The sequence below is a fragment of the Diorhabda sublineata genome, chromosome 4 (genome assembly GCF_026230105.1).
Source record: "Diorhabda sublineata isolate icDioSubl1.1 chromosome 4, icDioSubl1.1, whole genome shotgun sequence".
Taxonomy (NCBI): Eukaryota; Metazoa; Arthropoda; class Insecta; order Coleoptera; family Chrysomelidae; genus Diorhabda; species Diorhabda sublineata.
Genome location: NC_079477.1, coordinates 31699976 through 31727291, shown reverse-complemented (window position 1 = coordinate 31727291; position 27316 = coordinate 31699976). Strand labels below are relative to the sequence as shown.

The following is a 27316-nucleotide window of genomic DNA, read 5'->3' as shown; positions in this document are numbered from 1 at the left end:
TCCGCTTATGGAGGATTATTACATATATGGTTACGTTCTTTTGTCCATTGCTGACTTATTAAAAAGATGGGAATAGTTAGAAATTCTGCTAAACAATATTGACTTATCATTGATTTAAAATAGGTTCCCATTTTTTTAAATCAACGTTCTCCTTATTATTGTTCAGAAAAAGGGTGACCTACGACACATTGACCTACGTGAGGTCACGCTCATTTGCGAAATGTGAAAAGCCTGACAAAAGCCGGACAAGCCAAGCCGCACATCGTATATTTTGACCAGACACACAATCAAGAAGCCTACTTACGTTCGGCTTTAACTGGACGCCTTGCAACGCTAATTACAAGGAATATAGTTTCCTGCCTGCTCCGTAAAATAAGAGACTATTCAAAGTATGATTAATAAAATTATAGAATTATTTAATTTAATCATTTCATCATTTAATCAAAATTAAATTCGGTAATAGACCGAAAATAAATTCGAAATAGAGATGGGACGGGATTCAATTCAGTACTACAGTAGTCTCTCTAGTTTCAACGGGAATCAGTAGTTCGCTTACTAAGATTATTATTTTCCCTGGCTATGACAACTAAGAAAATATGTGGCCAACATTAGGATAACGTCGACATTTTGGAAAAATCTGGAAAACTAGAGTGTTATTTTTAAAACTTAATTTCTGTCCATGTACTGCGTTGAAATCCGGTTTTGATAATAAAATGATTTTCTTTTGAATGCATACATTACGGAAAATGGGAACTCTTATTCAAGAATGGGTATAAAAAGCTCCAAGATAAAAGGAATATAACTGTTGTTTCAGAAGAAAGTTCACATTTACAAGAGTTTATTGGAAAAATGTTTACATCGAAATACATTGCTAGGGAATTCATTTCTTAAAAATAACATCATTCAAATGTTAACTGTTGCGTATGTAGTATTCACTTAATCCAGCACTAAAATTGACTATAACGATTCAGCAGATATTCTCCGTGATGGCTACTATTTAGTAACGGAAATTTTCTTCTTATTGTGCCAGGAAAGTCGGTTCGTTCACATCAACTTTAGATTTGACATAAAAATTTCACGAACTCGTGGCTGAGATCTATTGGACGTGTGTGAAGCTGCTCCGTCATGCTGGAACCATTTTAATTATGACCATTGAAGTTTTGCAGTTCAGGCACAAAGAAGTCGTGCACTTAGGGGACATTGTTGCATCTACAGTCACTTTAGATAAATGTAAGGCAGGGCGCACATTGGGACACGTATAACACGTGTGAGTTATCGTGACACAAGAAACACGAATCGTACTTGCTACTCGCGCTGCGTGGTAATCCGTATAATGAGACACCCGTTTTGAAATGGATAACGATGGGTTTTGGATTTGATTGGCAGTTCGCGACTAGCCGGCATCAGCATTTTTGACCATCGAATAAAACTTGTTGTTATTGAACTCAAGTTCTGAATCAGCATGATGCTGAGGAGGTAATTTTGTTCTATTTCTTGATGAGGGAGAAATTTAAATCACCTAATAAATTTATTCTATCGAAGAACTCCCCTTCTGTCATTTTTTCTTTAAAAAATTAAGGAAAAACTTGCTAGTCACCCACATGTGTGGCACAGCAAACTGTGTCTGAACTATATCGGTACACATCTGTGAGCTCACGCGTGTTGTGTCAGGTCACACTGTGACCTCAATCTTGTAGATTACAAAACCACGTGGTGTGCTGCTATACGTGTCCCAATTTGCGCCTTGCCAAGGGTTTCTGATGTTTGTGTTTTGGATTGGTCATTTTGGTTGTAGACGTGTCCATTGAGATGAAAATGAGATTAATACGAAAAGAAGATGTTGGTAAACGTTGGGAAGCACGCAATCATTTGGAGGCCTCAATTCTTCCACAAAATGATTTTGTAAAGTTGCAGCCTCTAATCTTTGTAATAGATGTGAAATAATATTTCTATGCACGTATGAAGCAGCAGAACGCTTTGAAATAGACAAGTCAGGCTCTTCACGATCAGACTGAGTAACACTGTCGACGTTTTCGCCCGTTCTAGAAGACCTTGGGTGTCCGAATTTGGGTTTATTCACTGTTGATCAGGTAGCTTTAAACTTCTCGATTTGTTTTCTAATCAGTCGAGTGTCTAGTGCATCATTCAAGTGACAAAAATTCTACGTAAAACTCACGCACGCACAACTCACGGTCCGCTCTTGAGAAGCGACAAAACTCCCAGGTTGCTAACATACCTCGTGCGTTTCTTCAAATAGCTGCATTAACATGATAAGCAATATAATGGAGGGCTTTCTTTCTTCTCTGTATATACAGTGTATCTGAAAAAGCTGATAACATTTTATGATGCATCTTAAGAAAGTTACGCTTTATAGAATTTTTATAATGTAGAATTTGGGAATGGAATGGTAGAAATTTTTGTCAAAAAATATGAATGTGATAAAGAGTAAAGCATATATGTGAATGTAATAGATGAAAATCTCACGTGAATTTAACTAGATGAAACTTTTCCTTGTAATTTACACTGATATAGGTATTATCAATTCTGGTTGGGCGTAACTTGCAAAGATACGAATTGCTATGTTTATATAATCAAGTTTCAGGATCAAAGGGGATAAGTCAAACTCCATACTTAATTGACTAGCTGCTTTTAGAGAGGTACAACATTTAGCTGTATCAAATCTCATAATCTCATTAATAGTTTAAGAACCTTCTGAAAAAAGGGACGTAAAGAACTTGTCATCGACAATAAAATATTAATTTCCAGCTAAGTGCACTTAGAACTAAAAATAATCAGATTAGCTTCGTTTTTAAAATCGATATTTACAAGTTAGGGCTTTTTCTGATTCGTGCGTTCTAAAATACTCTAATGACGTAGAGAGGAGTTATGATAGGATACTTTACGAATATTTTTGAGAGAGGAAATATGTTATGATTTTTTAAGCAACTAGTATCGGCTTTTCTCATAGAAAGACAAAATTTATTGGATAAACTGTACATTTTGGGATTAAAAACTTCGTAAATAAAGTGTTCCACAATCTGATGGGTTAATTTTTACTTAATCCGATCCTAAAGTGACTATTTTAGTAGTCAATTTTCCTAAACACACAAGCTTAATTGAATTTATGAGAAGTTTGCCTTTAGTTTTAAGTAAGTTTCATTTTGACATAAAATATTAATGAAAATCTGTTTGATGCTATTAAGTAACTTCAAAAAACAGCAATAAAATATACAGAGTGTTCCAAGACATGAAAAAAGTTTCTGAGTTATAGGCCTTTAAAGTTACGAAATCAGAACTTATATTTAAGTATATTTTTTAAATTATAGATTCGAACATTATAAATTTTTGATATATGATTATATATCATGTATGTTTTACGGAATAAATAATTCTACACTACTATCTGAAGGCAAGGGGCGGCTCACACCCAATGGTTAACAATCCGTAACTTGTACCTGTACAATCTAAAAATAGTAAAAATGAATTTTTAATCGGTTTTTCAACAGTAAGGTACTTTTTGTTTGACTATATGAAATTCATAATTTAGGAGATATGTAGATTTTTAGATCATCGTACTTGCCAAGGAAACCATTTGCCATAAAAAGAGGCATTTCTAAAATTATTATAAATTGAACTGCATATTGTCAAACATCGTATTACTTACATAAGGAAAAAATTAAAATGTAGGAAAATTGAGATGGTTAGCCTAAAACCTCAAATAAAATCGAAGTGGGCACTTTCCACTTCTAAACTCTTTCGGAGTCTACGGAGGATACTTCTTTGAACATGGAACACCATTCCAAGATTCTGTCTTATAGCGTCACAATGGAAATTTATTCTATCGATCATTTGGTTCCTTCTGTTTACCGGTATTACTTATACCAAGCTTACAAGATATCCATGGTATTTAATTCAGGGAAATGTGGTCGCAATGTAAATGGATCTCTCTGACCAATCTAAATATTAGGAAAAATGTTTTATATATTTATTTTTTAATCATTAATTTCTTCCAAGTTTTTGCTTGTGCCAGTAATATGATCTTCGATAGTATGTAGTAGAAATTTATATTAATTTATTCATTATTTCTCCAAGAAATGTTTGATTGTGTTTTAATACCTAGTAATATATTTAATAAATGATTACAATTTATAATAATTTTCTTCAGAATGTTTTTATATCGAACGATTTCTTTGGCGTAGACTCCAAGAGATTCACTGGGTTATTGGCAGAAAATCCCAACTGTTATTACTAAATGAAATCTAGTAAGGTACCTGGGCCGAATAAGGTTTGACTCTTATTTTTTTTTAACTTTAAAAAAATTTGATGCCATTTTATAATGTATTTATGAAGCTTTGATATTATGTTAAAGTGTTCAGCATATATTTCTTAATTATTCATTTTTCAAGTTTTTTTAAGTAGAAATTGGCCATATTTCCGACAGTGGGTTTTAATATGCCCATAATCTGTAACTACTGTTTTATTTAACTTTTGTGTTCTAGCAAGATAGAGGTTTTGTTCCTTTCGTTTACTGATATTTTATGATGTCTCAGAAACCCTCTCAGCCAATCATCATCACTCCTTTGGATTCCACGTTTAAATTATTTTAACCGCAGAATTTCTTGACGCATATACGTAATACTTTTTGCGATAATGGATTGCATGAGCTTAAAATAAGAGATATCAATGTCCTTTCCTGTTTAACGATTGCTAAATTCTTTCTACCCAATTTAGACTTTTTTCTTAGTTTTTCTCTAAATATCGTTTCAAAGTTCAATGTGGTTTTTTATAATATTTGGCGGCCCTGTACACTTAGCTACTAGCATAACAAATTTAATCCCCCTGCACTAATATCATCCCATGACCTAAAACAAAAATAAACAAATATTGCTTGAGTATGAGTTACGACATTTATTGATAGGCAAGTAGAAGAAATATGTTTAGGGAGTTTGAAGTTTGGATAGAAATCAAAACTATTTTATTTAATATAAATAATGCGAGACAGACGGGCAAACTATTCATGAAAAGGATAAAACTTTTTTTAAAGACAATAAATAATTTTCAATTTTTAATACTGAACATATGGCCAAACGACGGCCATATTTACGGTCAATCTATATTTCGTTAGATTACGATATCCACAAATCACATTTTGAAATTTTTGAAACTAAACATTAAAGTACAATTTCACCATAATAACGTTAATGGGTTAGATGGATCTCTCAAAACTGTAAAAATACAAGATAGAACTTACCTCACAAACCTCGACCGCTAACAGTTACCGCTGCGTTTAGTTTAAAATGGGTTCTGACTACAGAAATACTGCCAATTGGCCATATTGATCGGGTGGCCATATTCGACCCAGGTACTTTATATAAAACTAGTATAAAGACCATTTAGATACATGGCATTTATTTCCCAAATATTCCAAAATAAGGTTTTCAGAATATCAGTCAATGATCTATGGTACGTGCCTAAATCCGTTATAAAAAGAGATTTACACATTCACACCATTATAAGTGAAGTGCAACGCTGCAGTGAGAGATGTAGAGACAGGATTTGTGGCAGACAGGAAACTGATCCTTCCACCATAACGATCCTCTGTCACACAACAATATCTGTTCAAAATATTTTGGCTAAAAATGACATTATGTATCTAACTCGGCGGACCTAGTCCCGTGTGGCTTATTATTCTCATGCATGTAAAGAGTAATATCCGAAAACGGTTTCCTCTAGTTATTTTTATTTCCAGTGTAACATATTCAGAATTAACCCTATGTATCAACACGTAGTATGAATTTGAAATTTCATTTGATTAACTTCAAAAACGTACCTTCTCACCCTGTTTGACTGTGTAAAAATGCAAATCTCTTTTTGGAATTTCTTTTGTTTTGGGTTATAAACTTAAACACTAATTGTTAATAATTTCATATACTAGAATCAAACTTTAAACAAACTTTAAAAGAATACCAGTCCAGAATTTTAAGGAAAAGCCCTGTACCTACCTCCACCCTAAGCTGGCGGTCATAAAAACATCTGGAACTTCTATGAATATAATAATAGAACAGTATTTTGAGGACGAATTACGGATAATGTTGAGAAATATGTAAAAAGTATTGTGAATTATTATAAGACTTCATCTTGTCCATTTGTTGTATTTTATTTATATATTCCAACAATTTTTCCTTGAAATAACAGTTTCTTCGAATATGAAAACTCTTTACTATGAACATGTGAGATATGGTTTTGAAATTTATGCCTTATATTTATTGCTTTCTGTTTTTAGTTTAACTATGTACATTAGAACAGATCTTTGCACTCTTTAAAAGTATTTTTAAAGGCTTCAAGTATTTCTCTACTGGAATATTTGCAATTCAGAAGTGTAAAAAATACATTCAAACTGTATCTGTCGTGCATGAATTATTATAAACTCTTTCTCAGTTTTCCTTTGATCCACTTCCGTGAGAATTTTTCAATAATTTCTTTTATAACCTTCCAATTTCTCGGTGAAAATAATTATTCGAGTATCGAGTAACTCCCTTTCAAATTTCCAAGTAGTCTCGTACCTTTATAGATTTTGTATTTCGTTTTCCGTTTCCAATATATTTCTTTCAGCTTCGATCGAATTGAATGCAAAACTTTCTTTTTCCATTTCGTGACAGATGTTATACGAGAGGCAATCTTTCATTTGATGGCTAATAGGTTTTTTCACGTTCTTATTATTTTATTTCCAGAAATAATATTGGGACGAAAAAGGGAATATAGAGAGAATGAAAGCGGATATGGATATAGAATTTTAACTTGAATTCGAATCCATAGGGCAAGAGAACGTGATAAATAAAGCTATTACTCGATATATATTCAAAGATATAGATTTGATATTATGACTCTGCTAAAGAATAGAGAAATTCTATTGAACATTCAGCGAATTATACTTTGAATTGAGTCTTTTTGAGATAAGAGGAGAAAATAGTGAAATAAAATTGGAGAAGCATTCTGTTCAGTATACTATTTTTCTCTTCCATCGAACTTCCAATACATACATTTTCTTTTCCTCTTGCTATCAATTAATGGATGTTTGTGATCACTTCTTACCATTTTATCCTGTCTCTAATGGTATGAATTAATTCTCCTGTGGTTCTTATCTCTGCCTAATTTTTGATATTGTGGAGCCACGACATCCTCTTAATAGAACGAATTAATTTTTTCTTTAAAAGCGTCAGTCAAATCAAACAATCAAAATATTACGGACTTATTTACTGAACTGATTCGTCGAGGTATATACTGCGACTCAAAAGATCTATTATTTGAGCTGATCCATTACTTCACTCCTTCTAAAAAGTCTAGAATATAGTATGACTTTGATTACCAGAGATCTTTGTTTTCTATTTCAAGCGCTCCCAAGTGTAGTGCTCTTAGGTTGATACATTCAGCAGATCTACTCTGGTTATAGTTTCCCAGAAGAGTCTTTGCCCGACTCAACTCCTGTAGGTTGTTCCAATAATTGGTTTTGTTCATATTTACCTTCTTCTCTAGTACTTTATCTGTAACTGATACCACAAAAGGGTTCTAGTCCCATGAAGGGCCTTCGGTGTGTCCCGGCATCCATTGTAAGGTAATTTCATTTTTCTTACCTAGCTTGTTTAATTTTTCTAGGCAATCCCAAACGAGTTTTATAATATTGGAGCTTAGAGCTCTAATGGCTGCTTGACTTTCGGACTGGATCATGATCTTTTGTTTGCAATAGTTTCATCACAGGATTAAACTGAACTCATTTTTCAATTGCATAGATTTCTGTTCGAAAAAAGGCTGGGTGAACTGCCCATAGTGTTTAGTAGCATTGCTGTTCATTTCTTCTATGGTGTTTTGATCCCATTTGCGTTTATTATTGAGGTGAAGTTTTTCTCAGACCTAAACTTTTTCTATGTAACGTCCTGAGGCATATCCTAGCGTTGGTCATTATTTAGAAACGGGTTTCAGTCTCTGAATATTCTAAATGAAGTTTTCTCTACTACGCTTTCCAGTACTGTGCGGAGTGATGGGAGATTTAAAATCATTTCTAGTGCAGCTGTTGGACAAGGTTTCATGATTAAAGTTGCACATAAGCAAGCCAGTCGTTGAACCCTTGTACCTTTGAGAAATCTAGAATCTAGTACCCCAAACCACTGCCCTATATGTAATGATTGGTGTCATAGTTGCCATGTACATCCACCTTAGGATCTTTGGGTTACAACTCAAATTCCTTCCTGCAAAGTTTCTGCACACCATTAGAGCTTTTGTGACTTTTTAATGTTTGTTCCAGAGAACTTTCGTATCTTGTGTCAGTCCCAAATATTTCCCCTTTGTTTTATACTCGATTACTTGCCCGTCTAATTTTGCTAAATGCAGGCGTCAATAACTACCCAATTGTATGTATTTGATTCTGTTTGCCTCCTGACCAGAATTGTTTTGTATAATGATACAGAACCAATCATAATTGAAAAAGTCGAATTTAATATATTTAATCAACGCATAGAAAGAATTTAATGCATAACGAATCATTTGTTTATAGTGACATTTGTACTTTTGTTGCAGGATATGGAAATATTTACCCTAGAACTCTTCAGGGTAAGATTGCAACTATAGTCTATGCTATTATCGGTATGCCCCTTTTCCTACTATACCTTTCCAATATTGGCGACATAATGGCCAGATCATTCAAATGGATCTATGCCAAGTGTTGTCTCTGCAGATGTTGTCCAGGCGTGGCAAGGAGAAGAGCTATAAGGGCTCTTCGAAGGGAAGAGAGTATGCAAGTTGATTATGTTTGTGACGATGAAAAAGAAAGTGAAGCATCTAGTGGAAGTGGTAAGGTAAGATAGAAAATTCCAATACTTTCTGGAGAAATTCCACTTTTGAATTAAATATCTTAAATATCTCAGAGCTCTCATTTTTAGACCAGCATTTATGTACAAAGACGCTTCAAAACAGCCAAGTAATACTCTTTATTGAGCGTTTGAACTTCTGGTACGAATAAATGGTGGTAAACATCAAGGTGATCGATGAAAACGATAAGCACCACTCTCATTTGTGATCCACTTTGACGTGGTTTTTTCGCTTTTTGCTCGTTTTTGAAGCACCATTCGCTAGATTGTTGAGCAACTTCGACGTGATATTCATAAACTCACATATTGCCATCATTAATGATGCTTTTGATAGATGCCGGTCAAAAATTTTTTACAATTCTATAGTCACACAACCAATAAAAACAATAATATCGATTTTGAAATTTATATTTTACAGAACTTTATAGATAAAAATATTGTAACAATGAAACTACAACTTGATTCATCGATGTAATCTCCTCTTGCTTCTTAGTCGTCTAGTTGATTCCATTGGTTTTCAGTTCCGTTCCATTTCTTACAAATACTCTTTGGACAGCTTCCAAGAATTCTTGTCGTTATAGTCCACGGTACGTCGAGGTATTTTCAATTCAGTTTCAATGGTACGGTTACTTTGCCTAGACTATGAGAACTTGCGATCAATGGAATACTTTCAACCGATTCATCATTTTGAAACTTGTAATATAAGGTTCTAATTTAGGTCGTGTGGTCTAGGCTATTATAAAGAATGTAACAAACAGTAGGTCAGATGATAAGTTTATGTCAACAAAAGCAGTAACGATATAAAGTTTAAAACAAAAGAAATAAGAACGGAAATACGAAAATAACGAAATGAAATAATGGTTCATCCACTAGTCTAAATCTGAGATTTCAGCGATCCGTCGTCTTTAAGTCTTTTAAGTTTTTTTAAACAAAATAATATGCCTACTCTGGAAACCGTACATCTTATAGAATATCTTAAACACTCAACGCTTCTAAGCAACTAACTACCTCTCGCGCGCTTTTTAGCTAATTTTTATATTATATGACCCCTCTTACAATGGGTTCGTCACGATGTCATCTGCTGACCCAAAAACTACTTGAGTACTTAGTAAAACCTAAAAGAATAGAGTTGGGGGAAAACTATAAACGATAACTAAATGAAAAAGAAACCAAATTAAGAATTTGAAAAATTTGAAGATATCATTACCTACACAAGTATAAATTTGCGAGAACAAAAACAAATTGTATACGAGCTTTACAAAAAGTATAAACCACAGTACCTCTCACAAGGCTAACTAGAACTAAACTACAATCCTGAACACAGGAGAAATAATTCAGAATTAAAGAAGACTCTGTTTCGACCTTTGTTCGATAATATGAAAGAGAATTTTGTTTTGTATTATTTTGTCATTTAGTGAATGCGTTGGGTGAAAACATTTGACTTTTGTAGAGTTCTCAGCAACGTTATCAAATCAAGCAAAAAGATCCAGGTCTTTTGGTACAAGTCTACCAATAAAACGCTTCATATCCAAAATATTAACCTAAACGAGCTTCTTTTTAACGGTAGTAGTAGACATTTCTGCAACATTTTCAACGATTCCGTAGGCGTTATTCTATCGAAGTTACACAATTTTAAGCAAACTCGTTGTTTAGTTTCTTTTTCATAGTCAATATTGCCATTCAAAATTTACTACAAACAGTTGATGAACACACATTAATTGAGCGCTGAAATTATCATTTCTATGAAGAGAGGGAGCAAATATTATTATAGTAATATATAAATTTTTTTGTATTCATATTTATTCTCAAAAGAATGTGATTACTTTAAATCTTGTTCAATATTGAACACTAGACTTAAATAACTAATGTAATAATTAATCAATACTCTTATAACTATTTTTAAATTTATTTAAATTCACCCGTTAGTTTTCTGTTTCGTTCGGTTCACTATGAATTGTTATTATAAACTGAACTCTAGCTACAAATCAAACTAGTATATATACCCAAAAGAATTTCTCAATAATTCTAGAAAATAAACAAACAAACAAATATATGAAAAGACCTTCCTAGACATCATAAATAAGTAGCTCTCCAACCTCCATTACAACCGAGTAGGTCCGGCTTCATGGTCCATATTGTAGACGAGTTCGTAACAATATTTCTACAGCAATAAATGTAGGTTAACTTTTTCTCATATCATAAGAATTTCATGTTTTTTATTTCAAAGGTATGGTTAATACCTTCGCGGTTCTCTCATTCAAATTTCATGATTTATTTTACTCGAGGTTTTTGGGATAGTTATGTTAGAAGCCTGTTGATAAGCTCATCCAATAACATCATTTATGCAATAAGCGAAACCATTTACCTGACTAAAAGCAGTAAAAATGAGACGTCACAGAGTGGCTTTTTCTACAATGAATGTATTCGGAGCCCTCTTTATATAGTTCTATTTTATCTTAGCTTGGCACCTGTACCTTCATAAAACTGTAAAATTATGTCCATAAAGAATATTAACATAAAATAAAAACAAGGCTTGAATATGTTCAGAAGCGTGGCAATTAATAGTCTGCATGATGTTTATAAATGTAAATATAGATGATTCAAAGAACTTATCAATATTTTAAAACATTTTTACACATTTTATTGAACTGAATCGGTGAAACAATTCTGGTAAGAGATGATTGATTCTCTATTCGAATTTTCGTTTTTTGAGGCTTAGCCCTTGACGGATGAGTAATTTCTAACATAATTCTACTACCGAAATTCTACCGAAAAAACCAAGTATGGCCCAGAAATTTTCCAAAAAACCTATTCCTTTTTTTAATTTTGACATTTTACGGATAAATTCTATTTGCTTCATAAATTCTCTGTAAATGTGTTCTACTTATGTTTGTAGCGCTTCGATTTTTTAGTGATATTTTGGGATCTAATGAATTTGAAGCAATTAAATTCCGTAAATGATAATGGATGACGATTTAACGAATACCATTATTTCAGTTAACGGTGGGAAGCTTGACCAGGCGCTGAATGATTTATTCACAAACAAAGAATGTCATTTACTGCTTTCCGGCCTAAAAAATACAAAGATTGGATCAAATGGAGGAGTGTGTGATTAGATTAGAAACACTTGGGTGATTATCTAAAGTACCACGAATCTAGTCGACAGCACAAAGATTATACTGAACATACTGTTTACACCACCACTACACCAACACTCAAAATCACACTGTCAGACGCGCGTTCCGATAACCGTTATCGTCTTCAGAAACTGTAGGTAAACAGTTTACCTCCAGAACAAAGATTGTGTGTTGAAATGGATTAATTTGGAGAATGGTTTAATAAGCTGTTCCACTATTGAAATCTTGGCTTACTCACATATTGAACTAGAAAGGCAATGTTGGAGAGATATTTTAGAACGATTGCCCGTAATTGTATATTTTCTAGCATTTCACTATTTGGCTCTCAGGGGTCATAGAGAGAGGTTAACATCCGATTTAGATTCGAGTGAGACAAACGGCAACTATAGATTTAGTAAAGTTGATAGGCCGATTTGATCACGAGCTGAGAGTTCACTCAAAACAAGGATAAAAAGATTAATGACCACTATATATAAAAATAATGTTGAAAAAGAGCTTATACAATTAATGGCAAGTCACGTGAAAACTCATTTTGTTGAAAAAATGAAGAATAATAGATATTACTCGATTATTCTTGATTGTACTTCCGACGTTCTCGTGTTGAACAGCTTTCAATTATCATGTGATTTTCAATACAAATACATTTAAAATTGAAGAACATTTTATTGGTTTCTAAGCCATCAAAAAAACCATAGCTGAGAGTTTGACTCTAGAACATTTAGATATATCATAACAAAACTGTAGACGCCAAGGATATGATAATGGTGCCAATACGCGTAGTGAAAAAAGTAATGTCCAAAAGTGTATTCTCGAAATTAATCTCCTCGCTTATTTTTTACTTTGTGGGAATCTTATTCTAGGAGATGTAGCATCGTCTTGTGTCCAAGCAAATTTTTTTTTGTTGTACAATGTTGTACTCACTGTTTGGCAGCTCAAGTCAGAGGTGGGCTATGCTCAAGTGCTCAAGTAAGATCGTTTTCTCTAAAACCACTTTCTAAAACTGGATGGGAGTGGGTAGTATCGATGAAGACCGTTGGATACCAACTAAGTCATATATTCTGTGATGCTTTAAAGTTTTTAGCAGAAACTACAATGTCTTTCTATAGAAAATATAATAGCTACTTTCGAATTTGTAGTTTCACTTGTCATATGGTATGACATTCTTACAAGGATAAAATGTAGCCACATGTACTGACTATACAACATCTAGAAGCAGAAAATGACATAAAAAAGGCATATTGATTATTAAGGGAAGATGAAGATCATGAATTAAATGTGGAAGAAATTATCAAAATAAACTATTTTTAAGTTTAAGATAGTGAACTTTGGAAACAATGCAGCGACTTTTAAATATCTGTGACAGTAGGAGAATCATGTGATATTGATGGAGGACGATGCTAAAATACACAAGAAAATTAACTGAAGTTTATCCGACTATCTAAATAGCCGTGAGAATTATTGCTACCACACCTGTTACAGTTGTGTCTGCTAAAAGGAGTTTTTCGAGACTTGAGATTATTAAAACATACCTGAGGAATTCGATGACACAAGATCGGTTTTCAGCACTTGCTATTATTTCAATCGAGAACGTCGTAGCTCATAGGTTAGATTACTGTTCTTCAATTAGAGATTTCAGTCTAAGAAAAAATTGTAAATATCAATTTTAAACTTTGTAATCTCTATATTTATTAATTTTGTGAATCTAATTTGTCAAAACTAAAGTTGTATCATCTAGCTAAACTGTATTATTGAAATTAAAACTGAGAAATTCTATATTTTACAAGAGTTGTTTCACTATCTGCGGACATAGTCTTGGGTGTAACTGTAGAAACAGTTTATTATATGTTGATATTTCATTGGTTTAATAGTAAACTCGCTCTGTATCATCTTATATATTAAAAAAATTGATGACTTCCATTCCGAGTCCGTTCAGGCGTTCTACCCAACCGATTTGCTTAATTTTTTTTTCAATGAAAGGTATTGATGCATAGATCAGCCATCAACCATCGGATTTCATCTAATTTTCACTATATCTATACCTCAGGTTATAATATAGCTACAGAGTTCGTTTTGGTTTAGGAACACTCGCTGAAGCACCTTCTTTCTTTTGAGTTTTTGAACACATAAATCTGATGAGTTGGAGAGGAGCTAGGCGCGGACATTCAATGTGGAGTTATGGATTTTTGTAGGTTTTTGGCAATTTTTCTACATTCAAAGATCTATATCTCAGGTTCTAATATAGCTACAAAGTTCGTTCTTTTCCATTATAATGATTTCTGATACTTATTTAATGGATTCGATGCGAGCGAAGCCGCGGGTAAAAGCTAGTTTTTGATTATTGATCGTACTTCCCCTTTCTCTAACCAAACAAAACTATAACAATGAATTATCATTTATTCTATTTAGCCTATTTGATATCAGATTATTGAATTGAAATTTTTGATTTGCCTTCAAATTTTATTGCGGAATACAACAGATGTTTTTTTTTACAATAAATTGAATGTATTCAATTTAAATCGTTGTGCTGTAATGAAATAAACCGATAAAATTCTCAACAGAATTTTTTAACCGCATGAATACACCGATCGCGTCAAAAACAATGAAACCAACTGAAAGAATGCATACAATAATTCATCAACACCAAACCCATTCCAATTCTACACTAAATATAAATTCCTGATATCCTTGTGAATAATAAAATCAAATATGAAGTGTACATTTTTATTGGTTGACGCTCCTGCTGTTAGTCAAAACACTCCACGGGTATTTTTGAAATTATTCTAATTATAATAAAAAAAGTTGAATCAAAACATCTATTTATAAGTTACTTTATTGAAATTTGAGTATCAAATCTAATCCCAAGATGTTATATAGTGTATTCATAAAGCAACGCAATAAGAAATATGGCATATAATAAATGTGATGACTCCGTTGCTTGATAAAATTATATTTTTAATTGTAATTTTGTTTTAAAAAAACTGAATTCGAAGATTCAATACTTAATTCGCAGAATAAAAAATGTGAACTAGTATGACTAGTAATTACATTGTGCCCCTGAAAGTATTGAACCACACGTCACCATAAGAGTTGTAGGATCACAAAAAATTAATTCCCATCACTTTGCTGTAGTGATTTCACCTTAAAAAAAGTGCTCTGAACTTTTCAAGCAAAGTACTGCTCTATAAAGGCTCATTTTAGGGGCCTAAGAATGGGAAGTGGATTTTATGGTGCGAGAACGATAGTTCTGAAGAATGTGCCAGGTGGGATTCAATCTAAAGTAAAGTGCTTTGATGATTTTTAATAGAATGCTGAGGGAATTAAGGGTAACATTGTCCAGAAGGACGAGAGTCGAAGATCTAGATATTGACGTACAGAGGATCAATTCTGAATTAATATAGAGTGTTGTCAAAGTACCGTCGAATGCCACCGGTCTCACTCCAAAATCGCCTTACCTAACCTAACCTAACTAAACGCTAATTGGCGACTAAAATCTGAAACCAGTAGTGGATATATTTACAGGTTTTAATACCAATCAACAACAATAAGGAGAAGCTAGTAAATATATAGATTAAATGAAAAAAGCGGAAAAAATGTACATGATCAAAAAATATATTATCACGGATATTAAAAGAGTTTCTAAACAGGATCAAACTGGGACAGGTATTTGGACAAGGAACTGAAAATATAAATCGACAATAATGGTACCAATAATAAGACATTGTGGAACAACGGTGGAGGCAAATTGAACACAGATGAGATAAAACAATTAAAAATAATAGAGAAAAAACAGAGTAAGACAATTAAAGAAATGGAAACATGAGAAAACTAACGAAACAAGGATCAATATTATGAAAAGTTAAGAGGATAGTCAAATTGACTTGAAGCAGAATGGAAACAGACCAACTTCAAAGTAAAGTGATGAAAGCAACAATAATATTGAGAGGATAAGGGGTTGACAAAGAACCAAGAGAAATCAAACATAGCAGATAACAAAGGAAAAACACCAGATAAAAAATTTTCTATTCATTCATAAGCCATATCCGTGCGGTGTATGGTTGTTTGTTTGGAGGTCATATAATTTTTTCTCTACGTCTTCTATGTTTCGTTTGATCTTCTATTCCTTCCTATTTTATATTTATTCTCAAACTATGTTTTTCTTAATCTCTTTCCATAATTTTTACCCGGTATTTTGGATTCGAACGTTTTTTTTTTGATACCATGTATCTGGAATAAGTGCCCATCCATCTCATTTGTTTTTCATATGTCGTATCTATAACTGATTTTATCTCTAGTATTTTTCAAAATGTTTAATTTCTTATTCTGTCTTTTCCTGTTCTATTTTCTAATTTCGTAGGGAATTTGATTTCCATTTCATTGAGGCAGTCTGTTTGATTTTGATCTGTAGCAGACTTCTGCTATTCTTCAATTTTTTCCTGCTCTAATCTGCTGCTACTTTCTATAAGATACATATTTTTATTTATTCAATTTGTTTCTCCTGTATTCGAATACTCTGCTCCTAAATTTGTTTGTATTTAATTTCATGGTATGGCATCAAAGCAATCTAGGATAAAACCCCACCGATCGTGACCCATTCACTAAACTTTGATATAAATCGCATGAAGCAGATGAATAATATCTATAGAAAATGGAATTCTATCATACATGCGAAAAATATTAATATGCCTCGAGTGCTAGGGAATAAAATGTATTTTATGATAAACTCAAGTGGTCTCCGTTTTGGATTTTCCTTGTTTGTTTTGTGATTAGGGTTTGAGAAAGTATTATTGTGGTTCTCTATCGACTTATTTCCATTCTCTTCTATAGAGTTTTCTCGTTTGTTCTGTTATCAATTTCAACTCCACAAATCAGTTGGAAACGTTGTTATGTATCAGATATCATTTTGTAATGAATTTAATCATTGATGGAACTTTATTTTAGCGATATAAAGCATAAATAATCATAATAAACAAATTATTAATAGGAATGAATGTTTCATTTATCAAATGCATGCATTGTAATTAATTCTGCTACAACCATATGTTTTAAACATTTACCCACTTTCTGTGGTAGATGTCATGGTTGGTGTGAAACGGAATGTACAGTTCTCAGCCACATTGTAACATTCAAAATTCATTCAATCATTCATATTTTTACATATAATTAATTTCATTTTACATTTTAGTTATTATAAAGGGATTCGGATTCAAAATTTAAATTCTATTTTCATTTTATATCTTCATCAATTAAGAATCACAAAATAACAGTTTAAAAAAATCATTTCCTAATAAAAAAACCTTCGCGAAAATCCATAATGGACGATGAAATATGTTCTGGGTCATATAAAATGAATAGATATCGTAAATTATCCAGTTTCCCGTGAAGATTGGCTAAAAAGTTCATATGCTTATAAAGAAGAAATCTTTTTTTTTTCGTATTTGATTTTATTGATCAATGATGTCTTCGAGAACGATACAACGACTATAGCGATCATAAGATTTTTTTAATGCCGTTTGAATAGTACGATTTGACTCCAGCCTTATAGTAGGCTTTAGTTTCAGCGACAACTTCTTTATCGGATAAAAATTTAATCGAGCGAACATCCTCTTGAGATAGGAGAACATGAAATATCGTTGGGGGCTAGTTTTAGAGAATACGGTGGAGGCGTAAGCAATTGGAAACCCAATTCATGCAATTCCATTGATTTGTGATACAGTGATACGGCACCCACTTTGAATGGAGCTTCCGTATTTTCAAATATTTATCCATTCACCATATGTCGATTACTTTCGTTCGATATATTCAGGTTCTCTGCGTCCTCGAATAGCTTTATTCTAGAGCTTCTTTGAGGTATCCACTGCGTCCATCGTTATCGTTGCTTATGTCGTCTTGCATAAGCGAAGTAAATCAGTTCTTAACTGCTGAATTCCTTGAGACAAAATGTGGATAATATTTGTCAAGCCAAGCCTTGGCTTCATTATTTTTTTTCTCACAGAAATGCTCAAATAACACAAGAAATTCCTTCTAATCTAATTACTTTTTATGCTAGTTCTTTCAAAGAAAAAGCTTCTGGCATTCCTCTGTCGATTTGGGTAAACTTTGCAGCTTCTCCTCAACTCATTTTCGTATTATTCATCAAGTTTTTCTTGTTACTTCAGAATCTAATCTAAGCTCTGTCTTTTATAATTACGCATCATCAAATTCCAAATTAAATTGGAAATTTTAACAATAGTGTAGTGAAGGGGTAGAACTAGACGCGAATTGATCTTCAACTTCAGTATGTTGTAGTGTTTGGGAAAGACGTGCCTTCGTATCTGATTCCACACTTATCCAACGAAAGAAAGATAAATTGATGTTTTAGGTGGGATTTTATTGGATAGTTTGCAAATGAATCTGCCAGAGTAGTATCGATAACAGAGTCAGGGCAGCGACCTTTCTTCTGTGCTCTGAGCTTCTAAGTTTCTAGTCAACTCGCTTATAAGTTGAAATGAAGAATAGAGAAGGATTTGACGCTTGGTTAGAGATGACAGCACGATATATGATTGATATGATTATGTTGATATCGGATTTTAGCTTCTCCATTCCCATTATTAATATTAAAAAATCAGCTTTCTCTTGCTTAACCCGATGTTGTTTTTCTCTCCAGTTCTGGATGTTTTCATCTCTAAGGTCTTCTTCCACTAATTCCCTCCACCGTTTTCTTGGTCTTCCTCTTGTTCTTCTGCGTCTGGTATCTTTCATGCAACTTGTTTCAAGAGTCTATCTTCGACCATTCGTTCTAAGTGACCTCGCCATTATAATCTTCTTATCTTCATAAACGTGTTGTTCTGTGACTCATCGAAAAGTGTATAAATTCCAAGGTTTGACTTTCTCGCCCATCCTCACTCTGTCAGCTTTCCACCATAAATTTTTCTTAGTATTTTCCAATTTCTGTCCAGTTTTATTCGTCAATACGTAGGTTTTACAAACGTATGTCTGGATGGGTCTCAAAATTGTTCAATAAATTCGAAATTTCATGAATCTCTTTCGATTTTAATATTCTTCTAAGGCTGCCTGCACAGATGTTACTTTTAGAAATATTAGTTCGATTTCCTTTTCTTCGTGGAATTTATTATCTAGTTAATTTTTATACGGAGATAATTTTTGGTTTGTTTTTCTCATCCTCAGATTTTGTATGATGTAGTAACGCAAGTAAAAGTACTGATGTTTTTTTTTTCTAAATTTCGAGACTGAAGTTATATCCTGTGTGATAGAGAAGGCAAAAATTCCTTATTTATCATCCCTTACTCAGCCGACACAAATTAAATATGAAAACACATAATTTTCAAATAGTATCCACATTGTTGCATATGAATTTTGCGCCCATATCTACGTCAAAGAGTATTAACATACCATCACTACAAGAATTGAGCCTGAGAATCAGTTACAAATCATCTTCAGTATCAGACTTATATTGCTTGTATATGAACCAGATGTTTCAATATATAGCAGAACAGTCCCTATCAGATCCATCATTTTCAAGCGTTCTCTCAATTTTTCTATGATTTAAAACAAACGCGGCTGTATAAAATAGCTACCCTATGCATACTTATTGTTCATTGGATCTGGTGTTGTGATTCCTGAATATTTAGTTCACTTTCCAAGTTCATCTATTGCAATATTGGAGCTACATTCCTGACATCTGTTATATATTCAAACCTCCCTAGTACTTGAGCAAACCTTGGCTTTTGTAAAATAATATAATGTTGTAAGATTGTAGGGCGAAAATAGAGCGATTCAGAAGACCACTCTTAGTAACTCTAAAATACAGATACATCTTTCAACTTCTACGGCTAGGGATTTACTGAAGACGATGTGGATTCAAGGTACTATCTCACTATGACAACATGCCTATGGTTAAGGATTAAGGGAAAATGTGTGCGTATCACACGGATCACGATCACGATCACCTGGAGATATTAACAAAAGCTAGAATATATTTTGAATTGAGAAAATAAATTGTCCTGAGATTTTATAGATTCATAATCATGGAGCTGGTCAAATTATTCTATTCGACCGCCTGACATTGTATTTTCCGTTAATATTATGAAATATGACTATGCCTTTTTGTCTCCAAAAAAAATTAAATAGAGAAACTGTGAGTCATCAAAAATATTTTTTGAAACAATTGTGTTTATTCACACAAATTAAGCTTTCACATATTGAACTGTCAACGCTCAGGATACAGCTCAGAATTTGACAAATGACTGTAATGCCATCATTAATCATCACGATTTTTTTCTGCTTTACAATTTTTGTTTTATCTCTGCATCATTATATTGCTCTTGTTAATTGAAATAAATGAGAATGAAAAGGGTACGTAGAGGTATTTGTTAACAACACCAATTAACGTATTATAGCAGAATAAAATGACTTTATGTTTATTCCTTTGTTGCATGTAGGGTGTAAATGAGAAACAACATAAATGCATACGTGAATTTACTTTTGAAGCACGTAAAATCAGATAAATAGTGATGTCATTTTGTTCAGGTGCAACATTATCTACAAAATATGCAGAATTAGTAAAGTATTTTGAGATAAATCTTTACGAAACTGATCTCTTAGTGTCTCAGGACATACCTTTAAAAATCGTACCAGCCTTTCACCAGCTCCCAAATGAATTTTTAGGTTTAAATTGATTTTTCTTATCCAGATTTCAGAATCATTATCGACCAAACCGACATAAATGTCAGTAGGATGATATCAAATTCTGAAAATAAATAGAGGAAAACGACGACAAAAATTTTATTTTGTATTATTTTTGTATCTATGTTGTAATGGTGTACCTAAATGTCTGATGGAATAAAGCATTGGTACGAATTTATATTACGAGCAAGCTTTTCGGGAACATTAAGTAATCGCCGAACACACCTCATAAATTTTTCTTCAATATATGTCCTTTCATTGAAAATACTACACACCCTTTGCCTTCAGAGATTCATTATATATACATAGTGAGTTTTATGTATAGAACGCCTCAATTATCTCAGAAACGTACGATTTTTATAAATTTTTGTGCGGAAGGGTCTTGTGATACGGCCGGTATCTACGTTGTTGTTAGATCTTTCCTTTTTCCAGAAAAATAATGAACTTTGTTATTTCAAACGAATCACACTATATATTTTGTATTTTTAGAAAACCTTGAGAAATACTGATAATTTTTGATTGAATAAACTCGTTTAATTAGAATTTAGTGTCAGTAAATTAGTAAAAAGTTTAAAGAAGCTGGTGCAGTAAAATAATTATCCAAATCATTTCGCAGAAAACCTACAACAACTGAAGACAAATCTTCAAATGTTTGTGTCATGTTAAAAGTAGATCCACATTTGTGAAGTAGAATTACGAATTCTAGAGAACATACAGTGTAGGCGATTACAGCAGATGCTTAAAATATTGTCCATTCACTTCAATACAACAAACCATGTGATTTTGAAAACTTTGCAATACACTTTGCAACCTTCCAATCCATCTTCTAGGAAACTCAATATTCATTATTTGTTGTAGCTAAATATTGTTTTTTCTCAAATGTAATGGAGAATACTTACTTGGATTTGGAAATATCCGAGCCAACTCAGATATAATACTATTCCAATAGATCTAAATACCTTTCAGGTTACCCTCAATGAAATCAATCAATTATTAAGTCGCCTATTATTTCAGCCCCATATATTCAATTTCTAGGGATATTTACGCCAATTTAAGTTTCCATTAATACAAAAAATGGCCTCATCGCAAAACATAACATTACTTGAAAAAATTTGGATCGTTTTGATTATCATTAGGTCTGTAAACTCTTCATGTCGATCAAAATCGTCATCTGACAACTCTGTATGGATGGAATTTATGATCACGTAAAATTTGTGTGACTTTCAATAAACTTCAACAATAATAATTTATCGAAACATCAAATTTGTTATTGTAGCAGACATATCCACCTAAATATATTATTTTAACTTCGGCGGAGATAACTCAAATGTAGCTATAACTTCGAAATTATGGCATTTAGGTATAGGAAACATGTGATAAAAAATGATAAGTATTTCTTAGGGATTTCGAGGAGTGAAAAATATACAGGGTGATCCGTTTTAAATAAGAAAGTTCATTATTTTTCCTAAAAAAGGAAAGATCTGACAACAGAGTAGATACCACCATAATAAAGGCCGTATCACAAGATCCTTGTACACAGGAATTTATAAAAATCGTACAAGTTGTTTCCTAGATAATTGAGACGTTTCATACATAAAACTCACTCTGTATAAGCTGAAGTTTAGGATATTTCTTATTAAGATCGTTTCACTTTTTTGTGCCAGCTTTTCATAGAGACAATTCTTAAGAAGAAAACCTTTTTGCTTGCTTACTGCAATCTAGAGACTTCAATATTAAGATACGAAGCGGAATTACAGACGTCAGTTAATCAACAATTTTATGGATAGTGACAAGTGAATAGAAAAGTACATAAATTGAATTAGTGAATAGTGAGTAAGTACACCGTGTCTATAAACTAGAAAACATTAGAATATGATCACTTTTAAAACAAAAAATAACTTAAAAATAATTCCATTATGTGAAGCAATACTGAAATCATAATCACTTAATTCTTGTTTGGTTTTTTTACCAAATTATTTTTTCTTTATATTTATCCCACAACGGAAACAGTTTTATTTATATGGGTTTTAAAACTAATTTGTTTCTCAGATTTATGTGAAATTTTGACTGACAATTTCTGAAATAAGGTGAAACTAATCACTATAGAGAAAGTAGTGTCAACAAATGAAAATTCTTTTTTTCCATTGAATTCTTCTCGTATATCTATAATTATATGCAGGAATTATCGTCACCTCTGTATACTAGAATATGTGCCAGGGGATTATTTGGAAATATTGATTCAACAATTATTAGAACTGAAATTCGAAATTTATTTCAACGTATACATTTTGTAGTCTATATATTTTATTTAATGCATTTCAGTAAATCCCTATGTGAAAATTGTTTAGCGTACATGTGGGTTTCAACTCACTTTAACGATTCTCTAATGTCGAAATTGTTCAATTCCAATTCTTTCCTCCTAAATATTCGTTAATCACAGCTGTTTTAGTTAGTCATTAAATCGAGGTATATTTAGTAAATTAAAGCGAAAGAGTTGGACTTTCCCAAAGCGATTTAGTTGTCTGTTCCACCAAGGGTGTACCAAATTTTCATATTAGTCCAGGCATCTTAGACCAAATTAGGTGAATATCTCGAAAAATCTACATACATATAATTGGATGGTCGCAAGTTTTAAAGTTAGTGGTCAAAAGACACAAAAATCGATTTCTCAAAATTCTTTGCAAATATCTCGTTTTCTATGGGTTTCACGCTATTTATATCTATCATCAATATTGTGGAGAATTTTTTTCTCTATTACTTTCTTATTAAATATTTATTTATATTTTGCACTGTTGTTGAGATAGAGAGCGTAGAGCGCGCGTTCAAAGAATTATCTGACGTCAACTGGTAGTCTCGATCAAAAACTGGTAATATATAAGTTATAATTTATTGCTGAATCTATAATTATCATATAATAACTGAATTATATTGGTGCTTTAATTGGATAAAGAACTTTATTTATATTTAGAGATCATCAATGCAATTGACACAAGGTAAGCTGGAGTTTTATTCTGATTACTTACGCTTTCAACTAATTTTTGATTGCTATGTCAACTTTAGATAAGGTTTCATATACCTAAGTTCTGCCATTTTTTGCGAAAATAAAGAATTATCGTACAAGTTGAATCCCGACGTGTACATTTAATGTGTACAAGTGAAATCTACAACAGTAATGCGAGATACATTTAGTCATTTTCGAAAAATTCCAGGCCACAAAAATCTTATTATTTCAAATGGAGAACCTTGTATATTATCAATATATTGTAGAGAAATTATTAATTTTTCATTACTACATTTTGAAGTTATAAATACTGCTAAAAATAATATATTTCTTTCCTCCCTCCATTGTTTTGAAGATCACAAGTAACAATTACTAAAAAGGTATCGATTTCCCATTACAACTGATTGTAAGTCAACTCACCACCTCTGGTGGAAATAATTGATGCGATTGGAAACTTGTAACTTGAAAAACACTCAAATTTCATGTCAATTTTTCATTTCATCATCAACGTCTAACTCATAATAATTTATAAGAACTGAGTAATATTGAGTGATATGAATATCAATAAAACAATTGATAGAACTATGAACATTTCTTACAAAAATTGTTAAATGTTTTATCGTATTTTCTCAATCTGCATCAGTAACCTTAATTTGATATTATTTCTTGAAGTATTGATACGCTGACTTATAAATTTTCTTTGATTTTTGTCAGTAGTCACAGAGAACAATATTTCCCGATTCTTCTATGTCCAACAGGCTCTTAAACAAATCAAATATTACAATTTCTACCAATATTTCATAACATGCTTACGATGTGACAGAAATCGTCCATAATGTCATAGGAAAAGTATGGAATTGAATAATCTAGAATCCCAGAATTAAATTTACGAGAAAAAATGCTTTTGGTAGGGTGGCTCATTCCCTATAATCCATGTCTACACCCGCTTATATTCCATCAGAGCTTTCTATTTCCTGTTTTTTTTTCTGCCAGTTACTAGCACCTACTCTGCTCAGGTCATCTTCCACCTCTTTTAACCATTTTGTCCTAGGCCTGCCGCGTGTTTTTCAATAGATAATAACAGGTACCATCGATCAATGCAAGGAATTTTTGGGTCTTACATTACATCTACAATCCAAAATTTGCGGGAAAGATGAAATAATGAAAGAAATGGATATACAGTTGGAAAATGTTAAAGATGGAACGAGTAAATAGAACAGATCTGGATAAAGGTGCTTATCTCTAAAAACTAAGCTCATATTTTTCAAATACAAATATACAGAAATCTGTTCTATCATATTTAAAAATCTTATCAGTGGATATGAGAAGTGTTGTCACTACAAATTTTCTAAAATTTACTTTGAGACATTTTAGAATATACAGAGATTTTCTCGAATCTTTCGAACTGAGTGGGAAGTCGACAACAAATTAATTTCTTTGAAAACTTGAACATGATAGTGGAACAGAAGTGACTAATTGTACTGAGCCGCAATAAGTGAATAACGTAAATGTAAACAATACTCGACAGAAAATATGATTTTAATTAATATGATGGCAAATTAGGTTTGAATACAAAAATGCCGGTAATGAATGGAGACTCAATCACCCCATATTTCATCAAGTCATCAAAAACGATTTCAGAGAGCTCTTTCCAACACAGCTTCATAGACTAATTAGCAGTTTTTTATATAATACAAAAAAAACTGTAGAAATAGGGCAATTAATACTCGCACATGTAAATATAGACTTGTTAGAAACTATGCTCGGGTTAACTCGATCATGATTTGAATGTTTCGAAACTAACCCGCATCATGGTAATTGTTGTTCGGAAAGTGATTGAGATAACCAGTCATAGTCATAGTAATATGTTATAATCCTTTCTACCTTGGTAGACCGGTGTGATGCGAACAGCTGTCGCGTTTTTAATTTTGTCTACAGATTTTTGAACTTTACAAATTATCCATTTCCCTCGAATTACCGCCTACCAGTGATTCTTATGAACAGCGTAATTGATAGGTTACTGAGATTCGCGGTTTTTATACTTTTCGCCATACTAGCTTAAAATATTTTATTAGCATTGAACTTCGACAACAATTTTTTTCCACGACTGTATGTCTGTTTGCTTGATCTCAATAATACCCATTAATCACGGAAGTGACTAATAAATACATTAAACACTACTATGTTTTTTTGATTTAGTTATATTAAATTGTTTTGCCACAAAAATCGGGTTTTGAAATTCTATAATATAATCCAAATTTATCGATTCAGTTCGGTACACATGAAAAAAAATCGAAAAGTTAATTTTCGAACCCGGGGACGCTGAAATTGGAAAGCACCGTGCGAAATTCTGGACGCAGGCTGCGGATGAATATTCCACTTGAAGGAATGTTTGAATTGGAATGTTTATATATTTATATATATAGGTAGCTTTTGCATCAATGAATCAAAATAAATTAAGCCTGTCAACATTGTTTTGACATTTTGTATACAATTCGGTTTAAAACCATTTAGAAATGAATTTAGAAAATGGAAATCAATTTTCTTCAACACCACCAGAAATTGGAGAAGCCTCATCAAATTTTTTACCGGAAAAGTGAAGAAAAGTTTATATTATAGCCTGTGAACCTTTTTTGAACTGGTGAAAGGAGGAAAAAATAGATAGATAGATTCTTTCAATCGTCTTTGTTAGTATACTTCACTGAATTATTAGTAATATACAAATCGTTAACACTAACGACCTATTATTTAATATTTAGAAGTACGATCACCTTAAATCAAGTTATAAGTACAGAAAATTGTGAGAAATTAAGAGCAATACTGAAAGGAAAAACATGAGGTTTTCAGCCTAAAGAAGCGAATACTTCTTCTAGCAAAGATACCATTATCTTTTTAACTAGAGCATCTAATGATAAATACCTAGCAACAAAAATATTGAATCAATCCTTTACATAAATAGTTCACTACATTCTTCAATCTAAGATTGCTTTAATAATGAGGTTGAGGGTTGCATATAGAAGTAATCAGTTATATGAAATAAAAATAATCCATTTACACATTTATCAAGACAAAAATTTGCCGAAAATACACTGATACTTTTAAGAAATATGCATGTCTCCTACCAAGTCATGTGAGCAGTAACACATTCTTTTTCAATTACCACAATGGTAAATGTTCAACTGAGAGAATTGGAATGAACAAATTTACAAAAATGGGAGAAGATATCGCTGATTTCCTGAAATTACCAAATCCAGAACTTGTGGCATGTTGTAATTTCTGGAACCGTTGGTGATATTCATACTGAATACACTGTTTACACCACCATCACAAACACTCACAATTACACTGTCTAAGATGCGTTTAGATAACCAAGTTATTGCCTTCAGAGACTAAACCTTCAGTATAAACAGTATATTCAGTATTTAGTTTGTGGTTCATAGTTCACAGAGTGTATAACTTTAGTATTACTAGTATTTTATGTCATCGCTCCTCATCTAGTAACTTTTTTAGTGATTTCTAGTATATCATATTTTGAATTTGAAAATTTCACTAAAAATTAAACGCGGCGCTCGGAAACTGTGACCTAAATTTTGTAGTTGTAGTTTCCGAAAAGTCATTACGTTTGAGAATCCTAC

At 32.4% G+C, this 27316-nt stretch overlaps 1 protein-coding gene across 2 annotated transcripts in view; it reads left to right on the top strand.

Annotated features, from left to right (window-relative positions):
- Positions 1-27316, top strand: part of LOC130443051 (potassium channel subfamily K member 18) — a 100781-nt gene that overhangs the window by 48486 nt on the left and 24979 nt on the right. For both annotated transcript variants that reach the window (XM_056777496.1, XM_056777495.1), the window contains one exon: positions 8572-8849. In XM_056777496.1, coding sequence (XP_056633474.1) covers positions 8572-8849 — 278 coding nt within the window. The remainder of the gene's footprint in view (positions 1-8571; positions 8850-27316) is intronic.